The sequence below is a fragment of the Asterias amurensis genome, chromosome 9, assembly GCF_032118995.1.
Source record: "Asterias amurensis chromosome 9, ASM3211899v1".
Lineage (NCBI taxonomy): Eukaryota > Metazoa > Echinodermata > Asteroidea > Forcipulatida > Asteriidae > Asterias > Asterias amurensis.
The window spans coordinates 6,446,024-6,469,959 of record NC_092656.1 but is presented as its reverse complement, the minus strand read 5'-3'; the positions used below and the strand labels follow the sequence as shown (position 1 = coordinate 6,469,959).

At 39.3% G+C, this 23,936-nt stretch overlaps 1 protein-coding gene across 1 annotated transcript in view; it reads right to left on the bottom strand.

The window, feature by feature from the left end:
• Positions 1-23,936, bottom strand: part of LOC139941613 (adhesion G-protein coupled receptor V1-like) — an 82,259-nt gene that overhangs the window by 44,801 nt on the left and 13,522 nt on the right. The window contains exons 10-40 of the mRNA XM_071938193.1: positions 23,721-23,844; positions 22,873-23,133; positions 20,955-21,087; positions 20,254-20,477; positions 19,618-19,814; positions 19,064-19,220; positions 18,356-18,570; positions 17,478-17,605; positions 16,880-17,005; positions 16,160-16,374; positions 15,478-15,719; positions 14,465-14,866; positions 14,064-14,193; positions 12,592-12,731; positions 11,608-11,781; positions 11,078-11,266; positions 10,535-10,629; positions 9,895-10,073; positions 9,250-9,416; positions 8,282-8,398; positions 7,428-7,569; positions 6,525-6,653; positions 6,191-6,309; positions 5,329-5,510; positions 3,607-3,940; positions 3,200-3,352; positions 2,631-2,856; positions 1,892-2,011; positions 1,581-1,766; positions 1,044-1,183; positions 413-692 (exon numbers count right to left, since the gene is read on the bottom strand). Coding sequence (XP_071794294.1) covers positions 413-692; positions 1,044-1,183; positions 1,581-1,766; positions 1,892-2,011; positions 2,631-2,856; positions 3,200-3,352; positions 3,607-3,940; positions 5,329-5,510; positions 6,191-6,309; positions 6,525-6,653; positions 7,428-7,569; positions 8,282-8,398; positions 9,250-9,416; positions 9,895-10,073; positions 10,535-10,629; positions 11,078-11,266; positions 11,608-11,781; positions 12,592-12,731; positions 14,064-14,193; positions 14,465-14,866; positions 15,478-15,719; positions 16,160-16,374; positions 16,880-17,005; positions 17,478-17,605; positions 18,356-18,570; positions 19,064-19,220; positions 19,618-19,814; positions 20,254-20,477; positions 20,955-21,087; positions 22,873-23,133; positions 23,721-23,844 — 5,626 coding nt within the window. The remainder of the gene's footprint in view (positions 1-412; positions 693-1,043; positions 1,184-1,580; positions 1,767-1,891; positions 2,012-2,630; positions 2,857-3,199; positions 3,353-3,606; positions 3,941-5,328; positions 5,511-6,190; positions 6,310-6,524; positions 6,654-7,427; positions 7,570-8,281; positions 8,399-9,249; positions 9,417-9,894; positions 10,074-10,534; positions 10,630-11,077; positions 11,267-11,607; positions 11,782-12,591; positions 12,732-14,063; positions 14,194-14,464; positions 14,867-15,477; positions 15,720-16,159; positions 16,375-16,879; positions 17,006-17,477; positions 17,606-18,355; positions 18,571-19,063; positions 19,221-19,617; positions 19,815-20,253; positions 20,478-20,954; positions 21,088-22,872; positions 23,134-23,720; positions 23,845-23,936) is intronic.

The following is a 23,936-nucleotide window of genomic DNA, read 5'->3' as shown; positions in this document are numbered from 1 at the left end:
TTGTACACCCTACAGTATATAAAAGTTGATATATATACAGCAAAATTAACCTGTGAAAATTTAATTTGAAATAGTGGTAGCGTTTTTTATATATTGCTGAGAATCCGCAGCGAATATGTCCATGTAGGAAAAATAACCCCTAATAGGGAATACATAATCTGAGAAATGGATCTGACAGTAACGCTTCTCAGATTCAAATTTTGGGGGATAAAAAGTGATGTCTTGTTTCATAACTGCAGGACTTCAAGGTGAAAAGTTTCTCAAAATGCAATATACTATCCAAATTGCTGTACTTCTTTATAGTAAGTTTTTATTGCTATTAATGATCAGAGCTAATTACCAACTGTATATAAACCCTTTAAAAGCAGACTGCTCGAAACAAACACTGTCATGAGTTGCAGTTTCTACTCACCTATGGAACCAAACTTTCTATCGATGAACAGCTCAAAGGTCCTGTTGCCCTCGGCAACACTGACGACCTCCGACCCCTGAGCCAGACTGAAGACCCCGTGTGGTTCATCGCTTGCTTGTATCGTGATGCTCGCTACAGACCCTTGTGGATCTAGGGCGGCGGCCCCCGTGGGAGATACCCCGGTGGTCTGCACGTTGCTTAGGGTGATTTGGAACTCTTCATTTATTTCGGGGGTGTCATCTCCGATGACAAAGAGGGGGATGTACTCCAGGAGTTGACCCTGTAGACATTAAGTAACAAAATATAATTACCCTTAGTCTGCCTAAAAGTTATGTTCAATCAAATTCATTCCATCACTTTCTCATAACTGCCATTGCCACTTATTTTCAAACACACTATCGATACCCCAAACTTCCTGGGAAGTATGCAGCCCCCCAACAAACAATAAGGTATTATTATGCTCTCCTATACTTCTAGATGTAGTGTAGCAATTCATGGTTTAGTAAACTTAATGTACTATTCTGCTCTTCTAAACTTCTAGATGCAGTGTAGCAATTCATGGATAATTAAACTCAAGGTACCATTCTGCACTCTAGTTGCAGCGTAGCAATTAATGGTTAACTAAACTCACCTGTGCATAGCTGAGTGAACCAGCGTATTGAAGGAAGCTTTGCGCGGGTGGATTCCCATTGACTCCACTAATTGTCCAGTCTAAAGTCACCTGACCCATACCGGGTGATGAACGCTCCACACTGACGTTAAAACCTTCACCTATAAAACAAACAATAAAGTAGAGAACCAAATATATTTAAACATTGATACATCTCCACCAATTCAACTTCAGACAACTTTCTTAAAGGGTTTCTCAACCAAATGGTGTTTGTTTAGATTCATCAGGTATGATATTTAATTAATGCAATCAAAAGCTTTCCTTAAAATATCACTTGCTGAGGTGCTGTAGTTTTTGAGAAATGAGTACAAAAAATCATGAGAGAATCATGTCATGGCCAAAAACTTGATCTACAAAAGGTATCAAAACCCTTTAAATAAGTCTCATGAAACAACTGTTTAACTCTTAACTTTTAACTGTCAATTGTCTTTGTTTTGTTACTGTGGAAATACAACTGACTGATTGATTAATTGATTGATTGATTTAATTGATACTTACCCTCTTTTACGATATAAGACAACGTGGCCAGCTTGAGTATCCCAGCCACATAATCATTAGCCAGTATGCGTATATTGACCTGACTGTTTAGACCCAACTCACTCCCTCCGGTCGGATTGTACAGCTCAATCAAAACCACTTCATCGATCTCTGGGGTCGGGTCGTCTTTAATTCCAATGTTGATCACTGTACATTTAGAGAACAAAACGAAGACAGTCAAAATACAAACTATACAGTAGAATGAGAATTTTGTATAATGTTTTTATCTTGTAATCCTCTATGTTATCCATATAATTATTTTTTGACCTTACCTTGTCTAGTTTGACCCGATGCAAAGTTGAGTGTTCCTCCACTAGCGCTGTAGTCATCACCCTGAGTAGCAGTCCCTGATGCAGCCTGCCACGAGACGCTAACATCACCGATACTACCACCTAATTTCAAATCAAATAATACAAACCATGTTATATGTTACTCCTCAAAGCTTCTTCAGAATAGTACAGAAAACTTTAAGGGAAGCTATACGTTTGGTAATCGCTCTTAAAATAAATGGCCCAAAAGAATCTTTAGTTAGAAGCTTATGGCAGCGTTTGATAGTATTTCTATCGATATTTACAAAGGATTAAAACAATCAAACAGTTAAAAAAAACAAAGGTTTACTTTGCCTTTAAATAATAGAAACCATCTTAGATATTACTCCTTTAAGTAATCTCCACATTAGTACAGCAAACTTATTAGTGATTTAGGATTGAACAAAGACAAATTTACTTAAGTAGAATTTGAACCAACAAACTTTAGGGTTAACGTGCTGAATGAGTTATCTATGAAAATTAACTATAAATAGTAAACTTGTGGAGGAGTGTTGGCTCAACGAAAAAAAAATGACCCTGTGTGTGGTCTCAATGTTTCGAACAGTATACTCTGCTTGTCTCCAGGAGAAAGCATGTGTATTTTCCTATAAAGATCATTTTTCCTCGACCTTGAGGGATCTCCTACCACTAATTCTGGCAACCACAGAGATCGTCACATAACTTTGAAGGGATTGATTTGTACCTTCTCTTTCAACAACTAGCTCCACACTGACGCTGACTCCGTCCGTCTCTGTCACCGAGACCAGCTGCCCATCGGGTGACTCTGGGCTGTTGCTAAAGAGACGCCAAACCCCATTGGCGTCGTCATTACTCATAATAGTCACACGTGTCTCCTGTCTGGCCCCTAGGGTTGGAGCGTTGTTGGGTTGAGGGGTGGCGCCTACTAGGGAAACACTTGCTAGTCTCATCTGTAAAGAAGGTCATTTTTAGTCAATCAAAAAAAATACTTGTCATCATAATTTGTTCAAGAATGTTGGCTAGATAAATGATAAAAAGTCTGGTTGATTGGACGAGATCATACCTCTACCAAGCTAAATTTGATAATAAAAACACCATTTGGTGAAAACTGTGCTCATGCTTCCAACAAAACACCAATGGACCCAGTGGTGGATTGCACAAAGAGTTAAGACTAGTCTTATCTCGAGTTTGGTGTTATCTCGACTATCTTTGTGAAATCGACCTCTGTTAACTCAAATACACGACTGCGAATAAATACTTGATTGTATTTTGAATAAATGAATGTAAACTTACATGAAACACCTCATCCCTCTCTGGAATATTATCGTCTCTGATCGTCACATTGAGATACCCATAGGACATACCGTCTAGTATCCTGACTGAACCACTATTGATAGGAATGTAGTCTAGTCCAGGCTGGGCCTGACTATCATAGAGAGCTTGAGTCTGCAACAAAATCAGCATAACAAATATCAGCATAACAAAAGTCAAGTGAAAAGTATTCCTGAGCAATGGTATTAATAAAGAAAAAATTGCATTTTATAAACAATCTTGTGAGTCCTTCAAAATGCAATATTCTATGAAAATCCCTCTGGAGGCGATACACTAAAACCATGGGTCTTGTCCTTCACACAGAATGTTAAAGTTATTATAATAACTGAGATTAAAACAAAAAATTATATTTAAAAAAAAAACTTTACCTTAATTTGATTCTTGACATAGAGCGTGAAGCCAGACGTTGCATCCACTGAGCCCGTCTCCATGGAAACCGACCACAGACACATGGAGTCTCCGTTGAACACTCTATATGTAAATGAGCCGCATGCTCTCTCCTTCAGACACGCTTCGGCACAGCTCATCAAGGGATCTGATTGGCCGGTTACATCAATGGTCGTCATTGCAACACCTGTCTGGCTGCCTGTGATTGGCGGTTGGTAGTAGTCAAAGGCCGTCTCACCAATCAACGTGACCTCACTGATAAGGTCAAGGGGTTGGGTGTCAAAGGTGACGTGTAGTTCACCAAACAATCCAGCACTATGAGAAAGACAAACAATTAATAGACAATATTTTTGAAATAAAAACTGCTAAATGTCTCCTCACAAAATGAAAATATATCATAAAATGTTTGTTCTGCTGAGAAAAAGATCCAGTTGAGCTGGGGTTTTATTTCGGATTATTTTCAATCCCATGGTACAGGTGTTTTTTTAGGTAGCACTTGATGGCTGTGATAACCTGCTCATTAACTTAGAGGTCAGTGCACACAAGCTGTTTTGTCACGAATTCATTAGCAAAACATTTCCAAGTAAGCCAGTGCACAGTACAAAGGAACTATTCAAGACAGACTTAATCCCTAGTTGTGGGTAACTGGTCTTAGTTATAATCCTTTAATCCTGCACAATTTGCACAATGCCTGCTTAGCTCTGTTTGGTGGGGTATTGTCTGCAAACATCCAGTCATTGAAGCCTCAGCCAATCCTAACAGACCTACCTTCTAGTCACCATAATACTGGCCTACTCACAGAGAGTGATTGAGCCATAGATAGCCGCAGCCAATACAACCTTCTAGTCACATACTACTGGCTACAGAGCTAGATACAGTGATTTAGCCATAGATAGCCGCAACCAATCCTACCTTCTAGTCACTAAAATACTCTGGCTATAGAGATAGGGTTAGATACAGTGAGTAAGCCGTAGATAGCCACACACAGCCAATCCTACCTTCTAGTCACCACAATACTGGATTAGGGTTAGATACAGCGAATAAGCCACAGATAGCCACAGCCAATCCTACCTTCTAGTCACCATAATACTGGCTATAGAGTAAGGGTTAGATACAGTGATTAAGCTACAGATAGACACAGCCAATCCTACCTGTAGTCAACATAATACTGGCTACAGAGATATGGTTGAATACAGTGATTAAGCCACAGCCAATCCTACCTTCTAGTCACCATAATACTGGCTATAGAGATAGGGTTAGATAAAAAGCCATAGACAGCCACAGCCAATCCCACCTTCTAGTCACCATAATACTGGCTATAGAGACAGGGTTAGATACAGTGATTAAGCCATAGATAGCCACAGTCAATCCTACCTTCTAGTCACCATAATACTGGCTACAGAGACAGGGTTGGGTACAGTGATTAAGCCATAGATAGCCACAGCCAATCCTACCTTCTATGCACCATAATACTGGCTACAGAGACAGGATTAGATACAGTGTTTAAGCTATAGATAGCCGCAGCCAATTATCCTACCTTCTATGTACCACAAAAATGGCTGCAGAGATAGGGTTAGATACAGTGTTTAAGCTATAGATAGCCGCAGCCAATTATCCTACCTTCTATGCACCACAAAAATGGCTGCAGAGATAGGGTTAGATACAGTGTTTAAGCTATAGATAGCCGCAGCCAATTATCCTACCTTCTAGTAACCATAATACTGGCTATAGAGTCTTGATGAGCCATTTCTAGTACAGGATTATCAGGCAGAGTGAATTCCACAATGCCATGCGGGTTATCATTAGCTCCAATGAAGATAGATGCAGTGGCTGGAACACCAATCACTCCTCCACCTGTTGCATTCAACAATGTCAATATCACCTCCTGTGGCAGGACAAATAACAAAAAAACAATGCCTCTATGAACTCTACTGTATCTCTTATCTAACACCCGTTTCAGATAGGCGCTCCGGAGTCGCGCCGAACCAAATTCTGATTCTAAAACAGTTAGGAGAGACTGCAGTTTCTTGGAATGACTCTGGAGCACCTTGGTTTCAGACATCAATCTTGTCATGAGCCGAGCCAAAGTTAAATACTGCCCTGCTTGGGAGGCCCCGGAAGTGTTTTTACTCCACGGATACCCCAGCGCACTTTCACACTGTCCCCGCCTAGGGCCCTATACCATGGGTCTCGATTGCACATTTCAAGCACCCCCCCCCCCCCCGGGTTTTACCGCGTACTCCTATTCCAGAGCAGTGTGGATATTTTCCAGGGTATGCCAATTTGCCTAGGTAGATCAAGGGTAAAGCGGTTCCAGTGTGAAAGGAGTACCTGTTATTCCCCCAGGTTGCCCCTCGGAAATAGAGTAGTGTGAAAATGATAAAGGTTGTGGGTTTGAAACCAACGAATAAACCTGGATTTATACAGTGCCAAACTACCAAACGATGCAAGGCGCTTAGAGTAAGATGTCTGTGCATTTTTTTCTACGGAACTACGGGATAGTACTGAATACATAGTGATAAACACACATCAGTGTAGGGTAACGCACGAACAACTCTGACTAACCTCTCGTTCTTCAGGTATATCATCGGCCAAAATATCCAGAGTGAATGTCTGGCTGATATCAAAGGAGAGGAAGTACAACGTTCCACCAGTTGGGAAAACATCATCTGTTGCTAGCGCTCCTGTAAAAACAATTCAAATATCCTTTAAAATACAAATTTTCAGTGAAAAGGGTCTGCATAATCTGAATGGTTTTATCTTCCATGTTTTTATAAATTTGATCCAAGTTAAAACCGTTTTTAAACAATATTTAATAAAAAATGTGTGTATTTTAGTTAAAATTTCCAGTTAAAAGCTGAGAAATCACATCCCAGTGCAGACTGATGACTCTTCTTACCTTTTATCCTAGCTTCCCATACGACAGCAACAACTCTGATGTCTCCTCCGTTACGTATCACGCTAAGCGTCAACTGACGAGTGGCACCATTTTGTGGTTCATCTCCTTGTACGTTGGTGAAACCAAATCCTATAAAGGAGAAAATATTTAAGACAATGATTTATAACAAGAAGTGTACCAAATCATGGCAAAATCTCAGAAGTGTTGCTTAGCGAGTTCATCTGCTGAGCAAATAAAGGCGGAAGAAAAGTCATAATTAACAATGCTATGTTTTTGGTAACATAGCTGGTATAAACCTGTCTCTGCTTAGCAAATATGTCTTCTGAGCAGCTCTAGGAATTTATGCTCCATTTAAATGAGTGATCTGGGTCCATTTCCACACAGCTGTTAAAGCAGGAAAATGGGCTTTACAAATTGCTTTGCTAAGCATAACATGAATGGGGAACCAGTGGTAACAGTGTAAACTTATGGAATTTTGGCTGGAAACCGGTTTCTGAATATCAAAATTTGTCTATGCTTAGCATCTTTTTGTGCTTACAAGCTTAGCATCTTTTTGTGCTTACAAGCTTTATGAAATTGGGCCCTGGTTGCAGCCACACCAAGTCTCCAAGGCACCTCACCACAATTAGTTCTCTTCACCCAAGTAATCATGGGTGAGAATGTGCTTTATCCCAATGAACATTCATAATGTAAAAATAAAATATTTTCAAAGCCACAACTTTCTACAATCATTTAAAAACACTTTTTTTGACATTACGAATATTAATTTGTTTTAAAGCTGCACCATGTATATGCAAGTATTTACATCAAATATCAAACAGTTCAGAGATTTGAAACATTTCTGTAATTAAAAAGTCCGCCAGAAAAGATTCTCGCTGAAAAAAAAAAACATCAATGACTCACCAAAGTTTCCATAAGGATCATCAGACGGTTCAATAGTGACCTCGGCACTGAATGGTGCCCCGAGAACAGCGCCCCCAGTGATCTGATTCAGCAAGATGACCTGGAATGATTCGGCTTCCTCCGGTACTCGGTCATTCAGAATCTACAACATGGGTTGACAAAAGTTTCACTTAATTTATTCTTGTTGTGAAGCCACGGACTCTCAGAAAAGCGAACCTAACCACTGTACTAGCCAAGAATCCATAACTAATTGCAGTTGCCGCTTGTTGCAGTACGCCCCAACATAGCTCTACATCATTCTTTTCTATAATGATAGCGGAACAAAGGTATGACGGAGCTTTTTCTCATCAAATTTATTCTGTTTGTGAAACCAAGGACTCTCAGAAAAGCGAACTTAATCATTGTACTAGCCTAAACCCAAATGGAGAGAAGACAAGGAGGGAATTTTCAGTTTTAGGAAAACTCCAGAGAATTATTCCAGGGAAAACCCAAGCAGTCAGGTAGGGACTGAAAATCCAATCCACATAGTGCCCCCCGTCTGGATTCGAACCAGGGTCCTACAGGTGGATGTGAGGAAAGATACCACCTGCCAACCCGACCAACAAGTTTACAGCATAATAATGCATATCAATTCCAAAAACCAAAGGTATACTTTGCCTATAAAGTTGAAAAATAGCCTGAACACTTTTCCGAGCCATGAAAGTCAGTATTACAATATTTGATGTTGCTTACTGAGAACCAGACAAACATGGTGGTAATTTCATGAAGGTCCTTCCATCAGAACAAAAAAAAAACACTGGGTAGATAAATGTTTTTACGGAATGGAGCTAAATGGACTGTTTTACGTCTCTAACCTCAATGGGTATAGCCTTGTACGTCTCTCCACTATACAAGATGACATTGGTTGATGTCACACTGTAATCCAATCCTTGTTGAGCTGTGCCTGGGATATGCTGGAAGGTTACCGTTACCTTAGGATACAATAGACAATAAATATCAATTCATAAATACCTCAGACAGTTTCGCTATTCCTATTGGTGGAGAGCGCGTCACGTGGGTGTGTATAAACCTTTGTTTATGACCAGTAAAAAGTGTTAATTCATAGCGTGACACGCGGACTTGCACCTGTTCTTATAAGACAGTTTCTTCATTCCTATTGGTCGAGAGCAACGGCTGAAACAGCTGTGCCACATCACGCGATACGCGCGACGCCCACAGCATTCCCTTAGAAGGACTTGTTTACCCGAGGCTGGCGGAGGGCTTTACCATTTCATAGCTGGAGGGGTGTTGTGTTGAAAGAAATCATTTAACAATTACAATTTTTGCATTTATTTTACTTTTTGACCAAAAAGTGATGATGTTTTTGACAGAAAAGGTATTTATGAATGGGAATCAAAGTGTGTTGAATCGGTTTTCAACTAGTGGTTTAAACCCGCCGAGGCCTGGTTCTTTATAATTTAACTCGACTTCGTCTTGGTAAATTTATCAAGAACCAGGCCTTATTGGGATTAAACCACAAGTTGAAAACCTCTTCACCACACATTGATTCCCTTATTAATAGCAAGTATACTGACATATCAATTCCTTATACCCACACACTTTATGATATGCCTGATATGTGGTTCCCCCACTTGAATGTTCCAATACCTAAAACACTCGTTTCCACTTGTACAGACAAAATTATATGAAGAGGAACATTAGTTCCTACCTTCAGCTCCCCTAAGATATTTTCCGCAATGAAGTGTCTAGATAGAACAAAGTTAAATGCACAGATTTCGAAATGGAGCAGTAAGGTTGCAAGTACAAGGTAGTATTAACTTACGGTTCCAAATGATCCAGCCACTCTAGTGACATTAAGGAATGGTGTCATAGAGTCTTCAGACACACTAACACTGCTAGCTGAGAGCTGTAGTATACCATTAGCGTCATCGTTGGCTTGGATGTAAACCTCTGCAATGTGTTCCACTCCGACACGGGGAGAGTTGACAACTGAAACGGCAATATTGGGGTTTAAAAATATTTAATTATAATAATAGTAAATTATGCTTATAAAGTGCATTAAATCCATGGCTGGACCCCCAAGTCGCCGTACAAATTAAAATAGCACCAAGCAAGAGGAGGAATTATTCAAAGAGCATAAAAAACCAAACCACAAAAAATGGACCAGCCAATTTAAGGGCACTGAATTTGTTTAGTAGTTACTCAAAGGTATATATTAGCATAAAAACTTAATCAGCAACGAGCAACGGAGAGCTGTTGAAAACTCATTTTCACAGATTTGTTATTTTATGCATATGTTGGGATACACCACGTAAGAATACTGGTCTTTGACAATTACAATTGGTGTATGGGTAAAGTACAAATTATATTCATTATCCCCGACACGATACTAACATCTAGTCAAAAACAAAATTGTGCCACCCAGAATTTAAAAATTTGATCCTCATAAGTTTCGGCTGTAAATTACCTGGATTAATCTGCGGTGATAATAGAAGCGAGACGCTGACGATATAAAGAAACAAACTCTCTGCAGTTTCAGGAGTGGTGTCGTCTAGAATCACCACATCCACAGTGGCACTGAGCTGACCGGAAGTAAAGACTACCGAACTCTGCACAGGAATGAAGTCACTGTTTTCAGTAGCACGACTACAAATGGGCAGAGAAAAAGGAAAAAAAACTAAGTTGTATCTGCAAGTATCAAAGATCTGGAAAAATCAAGTGGAATTTGGAACGACATGCCAGTATTACAAATATATTGTTCCTCAATAAAGCGATGCTAAATCATTAACAAAATTCATTTCATTTCATTTATTGTTTTTTGGTTGTCAAGGTTGTGATGCCATGGATTCTTAGAAAAGTGAACTTGATCACTTTACATATTTGTAAATTGCTGTTCAGTATGTTTTTTGGATGGAGTTTTTTTTTTTTACTTTGTGTTTTTTTTTAATGGTTTTATAGTTCTTCAATTTGCCTTTCGTTGTATCTTTTTTCTTCTTGCAGTGTTCAGGTCCAATAAATAATAATAATAATTTTGTGGAATCACATGAAATAGGCATATGTTAATTACCCATTGTTGGGGGGGGGGGAATAATGGTGATATTATTTACCTGCTATACGCCGGCATGTTTGGTATATTCTCAGCTGCGTTTAAAGTGGAGTAGAAGACTTGCACGATTCCTTCACTTCCAAACTGCCTCTGAATCTGTCAAACAAAGATTTTATCAAAATATAAATGAGAATTGTTGCCAAACAATGTTTCAAACCATTCCAAATCACTTTAATAATAATAATAATAACTGTTTTTGAAAGCAAAAAAAAAAAAAAAAATTCCTATCCTTTTTAGGAGACTTTTTGTTGCTGGAATATTTATTGATTTGGGGTTGAACAAAGAAAAATTGACTAGAGCGAGATGTGAACCAACGGCCTCAAGATTAGCGTGCCAGTGCTCTATCAACTGAGCTATCTAGCCCTTTGTTGGCAGTCTGCCTATTTTGTCAATATCTTTGTTCCAGGGTGCCAGGCAGAAGCCATACAATCATTAACTACCGTAGAGCAAAGGATCTTAACCCAAGTTTATGATACAACCTGGGAAGCGGCAGCCAGGGGATCACATTTAAGGGGATGCAACTTTTTATTTCAGTAAAACTTACTGTGAGCGAGACATTCCTGAAGCTTTCCTCGGTGACAACGCTCCTCGATCCAGCATCAAAGATGAAGACACCATAGGGGTCGTCATTGGCATTGATGGTTACCATGGAGATGAGTTTGTTTGCATCACCAAGACGACCTCGTGAAGCGTTTGTCAGCTGCACTAAGAAGATCTCATCTAACTCTGGTATCTAGAAAGAAGAGAAATTTGAAATGGTTCTTACTGAAATTCATTCTTTTGAATTTGTTTTCGGGTGTCACGACTGAGCGGTTTAGAACATCAAATTCAAGTTCTGGTGGCTTAGTCATCAAGGAGTGGGTTCAAATCCTGGTCACGAAACTTGTGTTCTTGGGCAAGATGCTTCATTATAAGTGCTTCTCTTATAGGGGTATAAATGGGATCCTACAAAATCACTCAGGGAGTTAGACCCAAAATATTGAATTTTGCATTCATGTAACACAAGGAACGCTTCGTAAAACCATTTTTGGAAATTTTTTTCAAAAACTAAAATTTAGTGAAATTATTAATTACCTCATCAGACAATATCTGAATGCTTAGATCTGCTGTCATCTCGTTCACACCGAATGTGACAGTCCCCTCTGACATCACAAGGTCACTTGTTATATTAGCGTTGGGGTCACTTGGGTTAGAGGTCACAACCCAGTCTACTGTGACCTCAGCAAGGGCTCCACCTAGTCTCAGCACCTTCATCAAATAATTATTAATCACAAATTATTATCTAAATCATTTTTTTATTTTTTTTAAGGTTTACTGTCCATAAAAGAAAATAGCAAAAAAATTAAAAATTATTGATCCCATATGTTGTGTAATGCACGTAAAAGAACCCAGAGCACTTATAAAAAGAGAAAGGGTTCACCCCAGTGTTCCTGGTAAGATCGACAGCAAATTGTGCCATAGCACCTTGTAAGCCATTTCATGGTGCTAGAAAAGAATATATCGCCAACCTCGTTCCCAGAAGTGATCGATCTCACCGAGCCATTTTTTCCCAGCATGCCTTGCTCGATCATAACCCTTGGAATTGGCAAATCTAAATGCGCTATATGCTTGCACATTTAAATGAGCCATTAATGAGCGTACATATTCATTATTCAATATTATTTTCTACAAGCGCACGCATGTCTTTCGTCTTAAAGAATTTTTTTTTTTTTTTTTTTAAAACATGTTCATGTCATAAAAAACGCGGCTGGATCAACATGCAAACATCTTAAAAATACTTGACATCTAATGCATAACTAATTTCCTGAGCCAATCAGCGTTGTTTCCCAATACATCCCTCCCAGGGGTAAGTGACGAGAGAAGTACCGATACGGCGCGCTGCCCATGGTAGCGAGGCTGATATATCGCATGCCCCAAAACCTAGCTCCACATACATTGCAAGGAAAAATACTGAGCACTTTGTTGCGCCCCTAGGGGTGTGATAAAGCGCTATATAAGAACCCAGTTTTATTATTCTACTGAAAGAAAGGTCAGATGTTGATATGATTAAACACTTACTTGTAGCGTTGCCGTGCTGACACCAACGTCAGCTTCAACTGCCATAACATTCAGTGAGATATCGGCAAACTGGAACGTACCGTACGCATTATCGGAGCCTTCTATTGTTACCTCAATGATAGAACCTACACCAACTTCAGCTACAACAACAAGTAAATAAACAAAGAATCATACACATGTCATAAATATTTATTGACTGAAGCAAACAAATAAAGGCGAGATGAATACAGCTTTGAAAAAGATAAATTACGGGATTTGAGGTATCAATGAATATTTGGTTTGTGGTAAACACCTTGCTGGATAGATTATGTTCAATTGAGAACTTACCTTGCTATTATATATAGGAGTCATCTTTTTTCGGAATTCAGGAACCTTGAAAGAAAATCTACTCCTCGGCAGTATAGCAAGACAAGTTCTCAAAAGAACAAAATCTACCCAGTAAGTAGATATATCGCTAACCAAATAACCAAATTACGACAAGGAACAAATATTACCTAACACCCAAAAAGATATTGTTTTAAGAAAGAATGCTTAGGAGTGCGTTTTGGCGACCCCAACCAGAAACATTGGTCATCGGTTGAGCGTTTTCGCGTGCTCGGTTTGAGCGCGGTGACGATGCTGTTCAGGTCAACCGGTAACCAACTTGGTGAGTCAGTTGGGCTTTGGTTGGGGTCGCCAAAACGCACTCTAAGATTGTTTCGAAATTATAGTTATTTTTTTAACCTGAAGAAACCTGTAAAGGCAAGTTATGAATAAAAGGTCTTATTTAGATGCAAGATGAAAAGGAGGGAAACCAATGTCCGCAGAAAGGGACTGAAAACTCATTCCACTTGTCTTAGACCAAAGTTTTGGTCTAAGGTGGGATGTATTCCCATGCCAAGCATAGTTGATTTGGACTGCTCTAAATTAGACAACAGGGAGAGGATGTTGAAGGATTTTAAGTGCAGTTAATTTAGAAAAGGTTGTGAGGTACACGTCTTTGAGAAGGTAAAGGTGAGGAGTTAACTTACCATTGTCATCTATGACATCAATGAAAGGTTCGAGTTTGGTGTGTGTGAGTTGTGGGACAGATGGGAAGAATACATGTTAAAGTGTTAGTAATGATTGGAAACTTTGCTCCATTCAGCAGGAGTGGGCAAAGAACAAGGCGTATGGAAAAAAACACAACCAAATAATTTTGCTTTAGGTTAAGATTGCGTTAGGTACATCAAAGTGACTTAGAATTGATTTTTGGTTTGTGTTTGTTTCGATACGCCCTGTATAATGGGTACAAATATGAGTCAATTAGTGTTAGTCATTTAGTGAATCAACTAAAAAGACAGACAGGGGAATAGTTCACACTGTAAGAAGTTATAAACACTCACAGCCAATCAACAAATATTTTCCAGAACACACTGTTATTGTTCAAAGAAGTTAAAAAGGAATATTTTCGCAACATTTTTCAGAATAAGGATGAAGATTTTTAAGCCTACCTCCTTGAGTTGGACTAGACAACTGTACTTGGAATGTTTTATCTAATTCAGCCACGTTGTTATCTCTGATGACGATGGTGATGTACGTAAATCGTTGCTGGTCCGCAAACGTCAATGTACCTCCACCGCTCTGCAAAGTTAAAACAAACATAACGACATATGGGTGTACTGAAGCTGCTTGTTCAATCTCAGCGTGATTGGAGACAACAAAATTTCAAAACCCTCAACTGCATAGAGTTAGACATATTACAAATAAGTATTTAAGCAAGGACCAGTTGCTCTTTGACTTGATGCCTCTTGCGGGTTACCATTACTGAGTGAGCGTGTAGTGTATTCACTATTGTCATTTCAAATCAGGGGACTATTCTTTTTTTAAGAATAAGTGCAAACAAAAGTTTTACCACAAAGTCCACAGGATCTTTTCCCGCTGACAAAGCTGTTCCATCAATCGTCCTCCACTCCACCTGCACTTGACCCAACGACCCCTGGGCCCTTACAACCAGCAGATCCACCATTCCATCCTCCTCCCTCACCCTGACACCGATCATCTCATTAGCAGGTGGTATCAGTGGGTCAGTCTGCCCAGGGGGAGGGCCGGTGGCAAATTGAAGCAGTCCGTAAGGATAGTCGTTAGCTCTGATGGTGAGGTTGTTGGTGTTGGAGTCGGGATCGATGCTTGCTCCACTGGTGACGGTCGTACCGATCAAACCATCGTCGGAGAGAGGGAGTTGGGATAACAGAGTTATCTCAAACATTTCCAAGAGTTCTGGTTCCATGTCGTCGATAGCGGACAGGAAAATTGTCTGAAATTGAAAGAAAAATCATTAGTTAACTTCACTTTATTTCATAACACTCCTCTTGAAAAGTGATTTATTGACCATCAAATTTATGTGTTCAGTATATTGCACACAAACATCATGTTGTAATAGCACCCGGTTCAGACAAGCATTCTAGAGTCGCGCCAAACCAAAGATAAGCAGCAACTCTAGGGCGACCCAAATAATTTGTTTTGTTTTAGACAAGTGAACCTAACATTTACATTAGGTTCAGCTCTAGAGTTGTTCCGAACGACAGCAACAGTCGATTCTTCGACTTCCAAAGCGTCCTGTCGACCCAACTGTTTGAGACGTTGGAATTTTCTTGTTCTTAATTCAATAAATTAGTTTGGCGCAACTCTAGACCGGGTGTAACACTTGCCATGTCAGTTAAACAAGAACATTCAGTGAGTTCTATTTCTAATGAGTTCTAATTCTAATTCTAATTCTAATTCTAATTCTAATTCTAATTCTAATGAAAAATAAGAAAGCACTCAAATGTGAATAGAATTAAGATTGCCTGAAAATGGTTGCCTGCAAATTGCCTCGTGTGAAATGGCCTTAAAACTTTTCTTATGTAAACAGCACACATTTTTTACCTGAGTGCGAACTCCATTTGGGAAGATCACTTCACCAGATGCATTGACATAGTCTCCCGTTGCTATGCTTCCTGTTGCCACGTTGCGTACTTCCCAGGGTACTGTAACAATCCCCTCATCACCACGGCTACGGACTACTGAGCATGTGTATTGTAACGCTTCATTGGAATCCGCGTTGAGGATGGACGGAGTGCAAGGACCATCAAATCCAAACAGACCGTTGGCGTTGTCACTTTTCAAAACTGAAAGTTACAAATAAATTTGGGTTTGAACAAAGACATAAGGGGACTTGAACCAATGACCTCCGGAATAACTTACTGGTGCTCTACCAACTGAGCTATCTAGCCCTATGTAACAAAGGTTCAAGGTGGAAGACTCTTTGACCATAAGCAAAAAAAACTAGTCCAAGTAGATAGCCAGCAGAACGAAGAGGACGAACAGGAATATATTTATGTAGAAGATCCGCTATATTGTTTGGAGGTTAGCCATAAAGAGCTTTGAAAGTAATGAGATCTATTTTATATGTGATACGTAATTTGAACGAGAGCCAGTTTAGTTCTCGTATGATATGTGAAATATGTTAAAGACGAGTTGCACATTAGACAAGGCGAGCAGCAGTGTTATGAACTCATTAAATTATAAAAGGTTCTCTACCAGAAAGTTCAGTAAGAAGAGAATTTACCTGTTAGAAGAGCAGTAGCATCATCTCGTCCAATCCTAGATCCTCCGTTACTACACAGCAGCATCACGGTAAACACCTCGTTCCCTTCCTCCTCGGTATCATCCAATGACCTCATCATGATGTCACTCACGGTTTGACCTGGGTCAAAGGTTAGCTTGCCTGATATAGGGGTCAGGTCATTCCGTGCCGGTAGGGTCCAGATTTCTGTTATCTCTCTGAAGATGAAAACACATACAAATTCTTACAATTTCATTCGAGACTTTAAAGTTAACTAAGAAAGGTCAAGATTTGATTAAACAGCATGTTTTTCTTAACCCTTCTGCTCTTAATTTTCTAGAGATTTTGACACACAACTAGACATTCTATTCAACTGCTTGTGCGAACTGTGTAGATGCAGCTATGGCATGGCTTCATATTACAGTTAATCTATCATTCCAAATCACAGTGGATGTTTTTGAAGGGTCAGACAGTAGGAGGGTTGACTGTGTGACTGTGTAGATGCATTTACTAAATGGTATCATATTTGCAGGCTGGCATAGCATATCATTCCAAAACCAGAGTGAATGGTGTTGAATGTCCAGACAGTAGGAGGGTTGACTGTGTACTAGTGACTGGTCAGTGCATAAAAGAGTTAAGACAAATCAATAACTAAACCTCTTAGTCACATCAATCCATTTAATCCATCCCTCATTCTTTATTCTTCAAAGATGATTTGCATACCTTTCTTGTAGTTTCCTGGCATACATTCGGACATCTTGAAGTAACCCTTGATACAACTCTGCTCCAGGCTGTGCAGCTCCTACATACAGCTCCCCGGGTCCATCGCTCTGAGCCTGCTCCATAGTCCTGTAATCACAAAATGACATCGATTTTATTCATTCAATAAAATATTCAATGCTAAGGGAACAAACCCTTTGCTCTAGCTGGTTGCTTTTGAAGAATTCTGAGGAACGGTGTACACATGTAGCTCTAGTATGTGACCTACATTACTTATAATAGTTCGGGGCTAAATTGTTCCCCTGTACATTGATTTAACGCATAAAGGTAACAAACTGGCGCACTTTAACGGTTGCAATGTTCAAAAATATCTATTCAAAAACTTGTCTTCGTTCGTTCACCATTCATTTAGGTTCAAATTTCTCGCGTAAGAATGCAAAGAGAAAATGCTTTTCCCAGCTCTTAGCACCGCTAGCCAATACATTCGGTAAATACTTTCTGTAAATTTACCAAAATGATTCCTAAATTCTTGAATTTCTCTTTCCATACTGAGCTGCGTATATAATTATGTATATATGCATATCAGTAAATGTGTTTTTACCTCTCGGCTGTCAGAGTACCATCTATGTAGCAAGCAGCTTGAAGACTGTCTATAGTTAGTATAATCAGATGCCAGTCACCATCTGTTAGATCCATGGAACCGGTCGTAAAGTCTATTTCAGTATTTGTCTGAGGAGAGAAAGAAGAGAGAATCCAGTAACAATTGGAGTGACAAATGGAGTGACAAATTGAGTGACATCTGGAGTGACAGTTGAGTAACAATCGAGTAACTTATTTTACAGCGTAACAAATGGAGTAAAAAATTGAGCAACATATGGGGTAACAAATGGAGTGACAAATGAGGTAGCAATTGGAGTGACGCTTGGTATAACAATTGGAGTAACAAATGGAGTAACAAATGGAGTAACAATTGGAGTAACAATTGGAGTAACAATTGGAGTAACAATTGGAGTAACAAATGGAGTAACAATTGGAGTAACAATTGGAGTAACAAATGGAGTAACAATTGGAGTAACAAATGGAGTAACAAATGGAGTAATTGGAGTAACAATTGGAGTAACAATTGGAGTAACAAATGGAGTAACAATTGGAGTAACAATTGGAGTAACAAATGGAGTAACAAATGGAGTAACAAGTAGAGTGACAAACTGAGTAACAACTGGAGTAACAAATGGAGTAACAATGCATGTAACGAATGGAGTAACAAGCGGAGTAACAAATAGAGTGACAAACTGAGTAACAATTGGATAACAATTGGAGTAACTTATGGAGTAACAATCCAAGTAACAAATGGAGTGACAAATGGAGTGAAAAGGGAGTAACAATTGGAGTAACATGATGAATCTTAGAGCTCTGTGAAATTGAGCTCAGGCTTCTCAACAAACGCCTTTCAACCACTCAGCAACTCAAACTACTTACATACAAACTGCCAGTGTAGCGATACTGCAGTACGGTCCTGCCCCCAACCTGCGCCACCTTCAACCCATAGTAGACAGTGATTCCGTTCATTGCGATCTTAGACAGGATGAAACCATTGACCCCAGCGTCTGGTTTGACCCAAGCACTGACCGAGAACCCACCGATGATATCAGAGCTTGGCATCTGGTGCTCAGCGTCTACCTTCAAATAGGAATCTGAAGTAAAGATATAAAACAACAGTCACGGTTAAAGGGTTTGGGTACTTTTTTCCTGACATAAAACACAAAAGTACACAAATTTTCTTTAAACTCACACGGTTTAATGATAGTGATGGAAGAAAGCTTCCCTTAAAATATTACTTGGTGAGGTGCTGCAGTGTTTAAGAATCGAGTAAAACAATTTCAGAAAAATAAGTTTGGACTAAGTGAGACGAAAACTATTTTAGCATGTACAACAGATTTACGCGACTCTCCTAAAACCAACGCTCTGTGATTTTCACTCTTTTTTTTCTAAAACTTGGTGACAAATGAAGCTGAAATTTTGACAGGTAAATTATATCACATACTTTTTCATTCACAGTGAGTGTGGAATCATGTCGTGGCAAAAATCTTGATCTAGAAAAGTTATCAAAACCCTTTAAAGGGAAGGTACATGTATATAATCAACCTACAATTCTTTCTCACAGATCAAACCTAAAGAAATACTTACTTGCACCACCGTCAAAGCGCAAGACTTTAGTACCAATGTGAGGGCGCTGTTCGCCAGAAGCGGGATACACGTTTGTACTGCTCTCAGCTAGAAAAATGAGATCTCGAACAGTTGGCAAGATGCCCGAGATAGAGTCTGAGAAAACCTCCCACAGAACCTACAAGAAGAAAAAATTGTAGTATTTGATTAACAAACATCATACATATTCATTAAAAAAATGGGGTTCTCTGGTTAGACACAAGTTATGTTAATGATGAATGGATAAGGTTATTATTGAAAACACTCATACTTTTGAAGTATGAGACCTAGTCCTTTATTCTGATACGTGCACCTGGTTCTTTTGCGTGCATTACACAACAGACGGAACCAACAGCTTTACATCCCAACCGCAGAAATAATGGTCAAGTGTCTACATTAAGGACACAAGTGTCACAACCAGGACTCAAACCGACACTCTGCTGATCAGAAACACCAGACATTGTGTCCGGTGCTCGTATCCGCCCTGCCACGACACACCACACATCATACAAAGGGTTCCTCATTCAAACTCTAACCTCAACTTGGCCGAATGTGCCCTGGACTCTGTCCACTGTAAATGTCGTCGTAGCTGTGGAGTTGTCGCCGGGGTAGTAGTCCTCGGCTATTTCTCTCTCCGTTGAGGAAGAAGTAAAGATGAGGACACCGTAAGGGTCGTCATTCGGGCGGATCTCGAGAAGGATGGACAGAGGATCTGTGGAGGACAACTGGCCATCTGAATTGAAAGAGGGCAACAAATATAGAAAAGAGTTGTTAATTTAATTTTGGGGGTAAATAATTATTTGACTAGACTGGGATTTGAACTTATGACAAACATACATACGTAAAGAGTCATATTATCTGATTGAAATAGAGAGTACACTCCATGTATAAGGAGCAAAATGAGAAAAATGCGATTTGATGCAGACTTGAGAAGCTTAACAGAGAATAGGTTCCATGAGGGGAGTTTTGTCAGAAGCCAAATGAAGCAATAAACCACAAGGGAAGCCGACAGAGTAAATGTAACTCAATTTTGAAGGTAGACAAAGAAAAAACGATTTAAGGTATTGCATGGTGGAGACAGAACTTAGAATAATCGAATCGAAGTTACTCTCTTCTAATGAGGCAGAAGCTTGGAAAACAGCTACTTGGTTTAACCCCTCACTGGCTCTTACCTGTGACATTAACCAACACTAAGTTGAAGAATTCTTCAAACTCCGGATGTCCGTCCATCCTGGATGTGATCTCAATCTGCTGGGTTGTTTGCCCCTCAGCAAAAACAACTGACCCCGTGACAACCTCAAAATCTGACCCATCTTGAACCTGATTAGACGATCCATTATAAACAATCTGCCAATGAATTTGAACGGTGCCAAATGTTCCACGCTCTCTCTGGATTCTTTGGGGAAGAAAAAATAGAACAAATCTAATGGGTCTCGTCAAAATTAATCCAGGACAGGTAGTCGGAAACAAATTCTTCAAATCAAAATTTTGCCTATGAGAGACATGGTTTTACTTGCTGAAAAACGAAAAACACACAACACTCTGGATGCCAAGTGCATCCTGCTGAGCGCTCTGCGGTTTGACTAGCTGATTAAACGTAGCAAAAACAATTTTGCAGTTTTGAAGCAATCTAGAAGGTTTTGAGGTCATTGTATATTAAGTGAGACATGTAGAAACCCAAGCTTGTTGGCCAGTCAATAGCAAATCTAAGTCTCTGCAGTTTGTAAATAAAAAGTATCCCCAGGCACTGTGAACTTCTTCCCATGTTTTCTCTGACATCCAATTTTTAACAAGGCGGGTAAAAACAAACTTTGAAGCACATAATATGGGTTTTTAACTTGATTTCTATTCAATATTAGTCAGAATTTCTTACGTGGTGGAGATAGACGTCCCTTCACTGGTAAACACCCTCTTCAACGGTTCCCTGAAGCTGAATATGCCATATGGATCATCATTTGCAGCTATGATAACAGTTGCAGTAGGCGCCCCGTACACAACCACATCCCCTGAAGAAAAAGACAAAATTTTGTTTGAAGAAAATATTTCTCTAAAAAGTCTGCAGCCGATTTCACAAAACCCTAGGATAATCCTATCTCGAGTTAGGACCAGTAACTCAAATTAGGACGAGTTACTCATCCTAACTTAGGATGAGTTCAATGCGTCCTAACATCTATGGTTATGGAACTTAACTCGTCTTAAGATTAATCCTAAGTTAGGAAGAGTTTGGTGAAATCGACAGCTGGACTCTTTTAGTCAGAGTAAATTTTGCTGTTATATTCAAAAGAGCCTCCTGTCTAAAATGACTATAAAATAAGGAAAGAGAAAAACAAAGTATAAATGTTTTCCAAACCAAAATATCTCATCAGTAGATACATAAAGCTGTTTACCACAATTTGCTAAATCAAAGAAAACATCTTGCTGAGCAGAAAAAGGGCTACCAGCCAAAATATAATGTCACGTACACTTCAGTGACTGGTTCCCTTCTTGTTTTTGTTGAGAACAGCTGTATGAAATTGGGCCCTGTTTTTACTAAAACTTCCAATTTAGACAAAACCAATTTTTAAAAAAATCATTTAACTTAAGAACCTAAAAGTACTGACAGTGTTGATTGAGAATTGACGATTTTTTAGTTGGTTCTATTCATTCGGAAAGTTGAGACGGTTGTAATTTAGCTACAAGTACAGGTAAAATAGTTGTAAGCCTGACACACAAATTGTGCCCAAAATTCTTTTAAAACCATTCTGGTAATATATTTTTGATTTACAACTATATTAATCAAAATACTATACCATTTAAGAGTGTGAAAGCGTACCACAAAAACGTGCTCTACTAAAGTAAGATAATGTTTACAAAATGAATTAAAATAGTAATTGATACAAAAACTACATAAAGACACCATCCACCAGTTTTGGAGTGTGCAGACAAAATGCAGAAACTGAAAGCTAGCTTTAATGGTTTAAAAATAAAAGTTATTGGGACTATTTGCCATGCTTGAAGGTTAGGGGCTGAAAAACGCTCATTCCTTCTTAACTTTCCCCTTCGATGGTTTTCAAGTAACCTATGCACAATGCAAACCCAACACCAGAACTAACAATATAGCACAAATTTCATCAAAACCAGGCAGAACCAGGGGAAGCATTTTCAAGGATTTGGGATAAAATTGTAAAAAACGGGGGAAAAATTGAAAAAACAAAATCCCAGCTGATGATTACAAATTAGTGAATGAGAAGCATTGAAACCACCGTGTGAACATTCTACAATGAGTAGAAAATGATGGGAGTTACTTACGTGCACCAAATGAGTAAACTAAAAGCATGATGGTGCAAATGAAGAGAGAAAATTTACAAATCAATTGTCCGTTATGTAAACACTCACAGCAACATACCCACTTTTAGTTTTATACAGTGGTGTAATACTTTGTGCTTGTATATGAATTTAATTGTTCGGTTCAAGTTTTGATTTTCATGAACCCTGCATTTTTGTAACATATTGTAGTTTTGCGTCCAATCTTTTTCGTGTACACCCAGTTTTCTATTTTTGATTCATGGCTTTCACAGAGCTCGGGAAAGTACTGAGTATACAGTTATAATACACATCGGTATACATGGATAAAACCAAAATGAATACACAATTTCTGGATTTGTGCAACTCATAATCGTAGACATGTAATAAATTTTTGTATTAGAGAGAGATTGGCTGTTGCCAGCTTTGCTTTAACCCTTGTGAGATGTGTCAAGTTCCCTTGACGGGAAGATACAAACAAACTGACCTGGATGGTTTAGCGAACTTACCAACTGGATTTGAGAGCTGTATGGTAAAATACTCATCATCCTCCGGTGAGTCATCGTCTCGTATCCTGACTGCTACCTGGCCAGTACTAACACCCACTGGGAACTCTAGGGTACCAGACATAGGAGCATAGTCCAACAGGCCGTCCGTGGCTGATCCAGCTACGGTACGATAGTCCACCGAGGCCAGAGATGCAGCTGTGCCGTTCCGACGGACAATGAAGGACACGGCGCCGGGTTCTGTTACAGTTTTAGTGATAGGCTCTGAAATGTAAAAAAATAAAGTTTGTAAAAATAAATTAAAAATTAAATATGAAGGCACAGCACTGGGTTCTAATACAGTTTTAGTGATGGGCTCTGAATTGTGAAAAGAAGTGGTTTAAAAAAGTTTTTAAAAAATTAAAAATTAAACATTAATGCATATTTTTATTTATTTATTTTTTTCTATGAGAAATAGCCGAACTTCAACCAAGGGCTACAATTAACTGATTTGGGCTATCGACCCAAATCAACTGCCACCAGGAGCACGTTGCCACCTACTCATAAGCCTGAAACCGGGTTACCCCTTCACAATCTGTAAGGATGTAGGCTAGGGTATCATCCACTAGGGGCCTGGCTGGTAGGGCAGGATGCACTGCCTTACCAACTATGTACAAAGTGATTATGGCTAAGTGCCTTCCGCAAGGGCACAAGCATCATGACCAGGGACTCAACCCAACACTCTGCTGCTGACAACACCAAAGCTTGGATCGGGTGAACTAGACCACTCAGCCACAACACACCACGCATAAATGTAAAAGAATAACAGTGTACAATTAGAAAGAGCAGATTTCCATATTAGCCAAACTAACCTTCAAAGAAGATGGCGTCATCGTTCTTGTTGATGTTCAGAGTTGCCATGGTAACAGTACCTAAGCGGCTATTACCGGTTGGGTCACGCAATGTCAGCTGGAAAGTCTCTGAATTCTCAGGAATCTAACAATAGATAGGTACAAATAGACAATTTTGTTTAGAAAAAACAACAGGGAAAATCCACTTCCAAAATCACTAATTGTTCGGTAACAGCA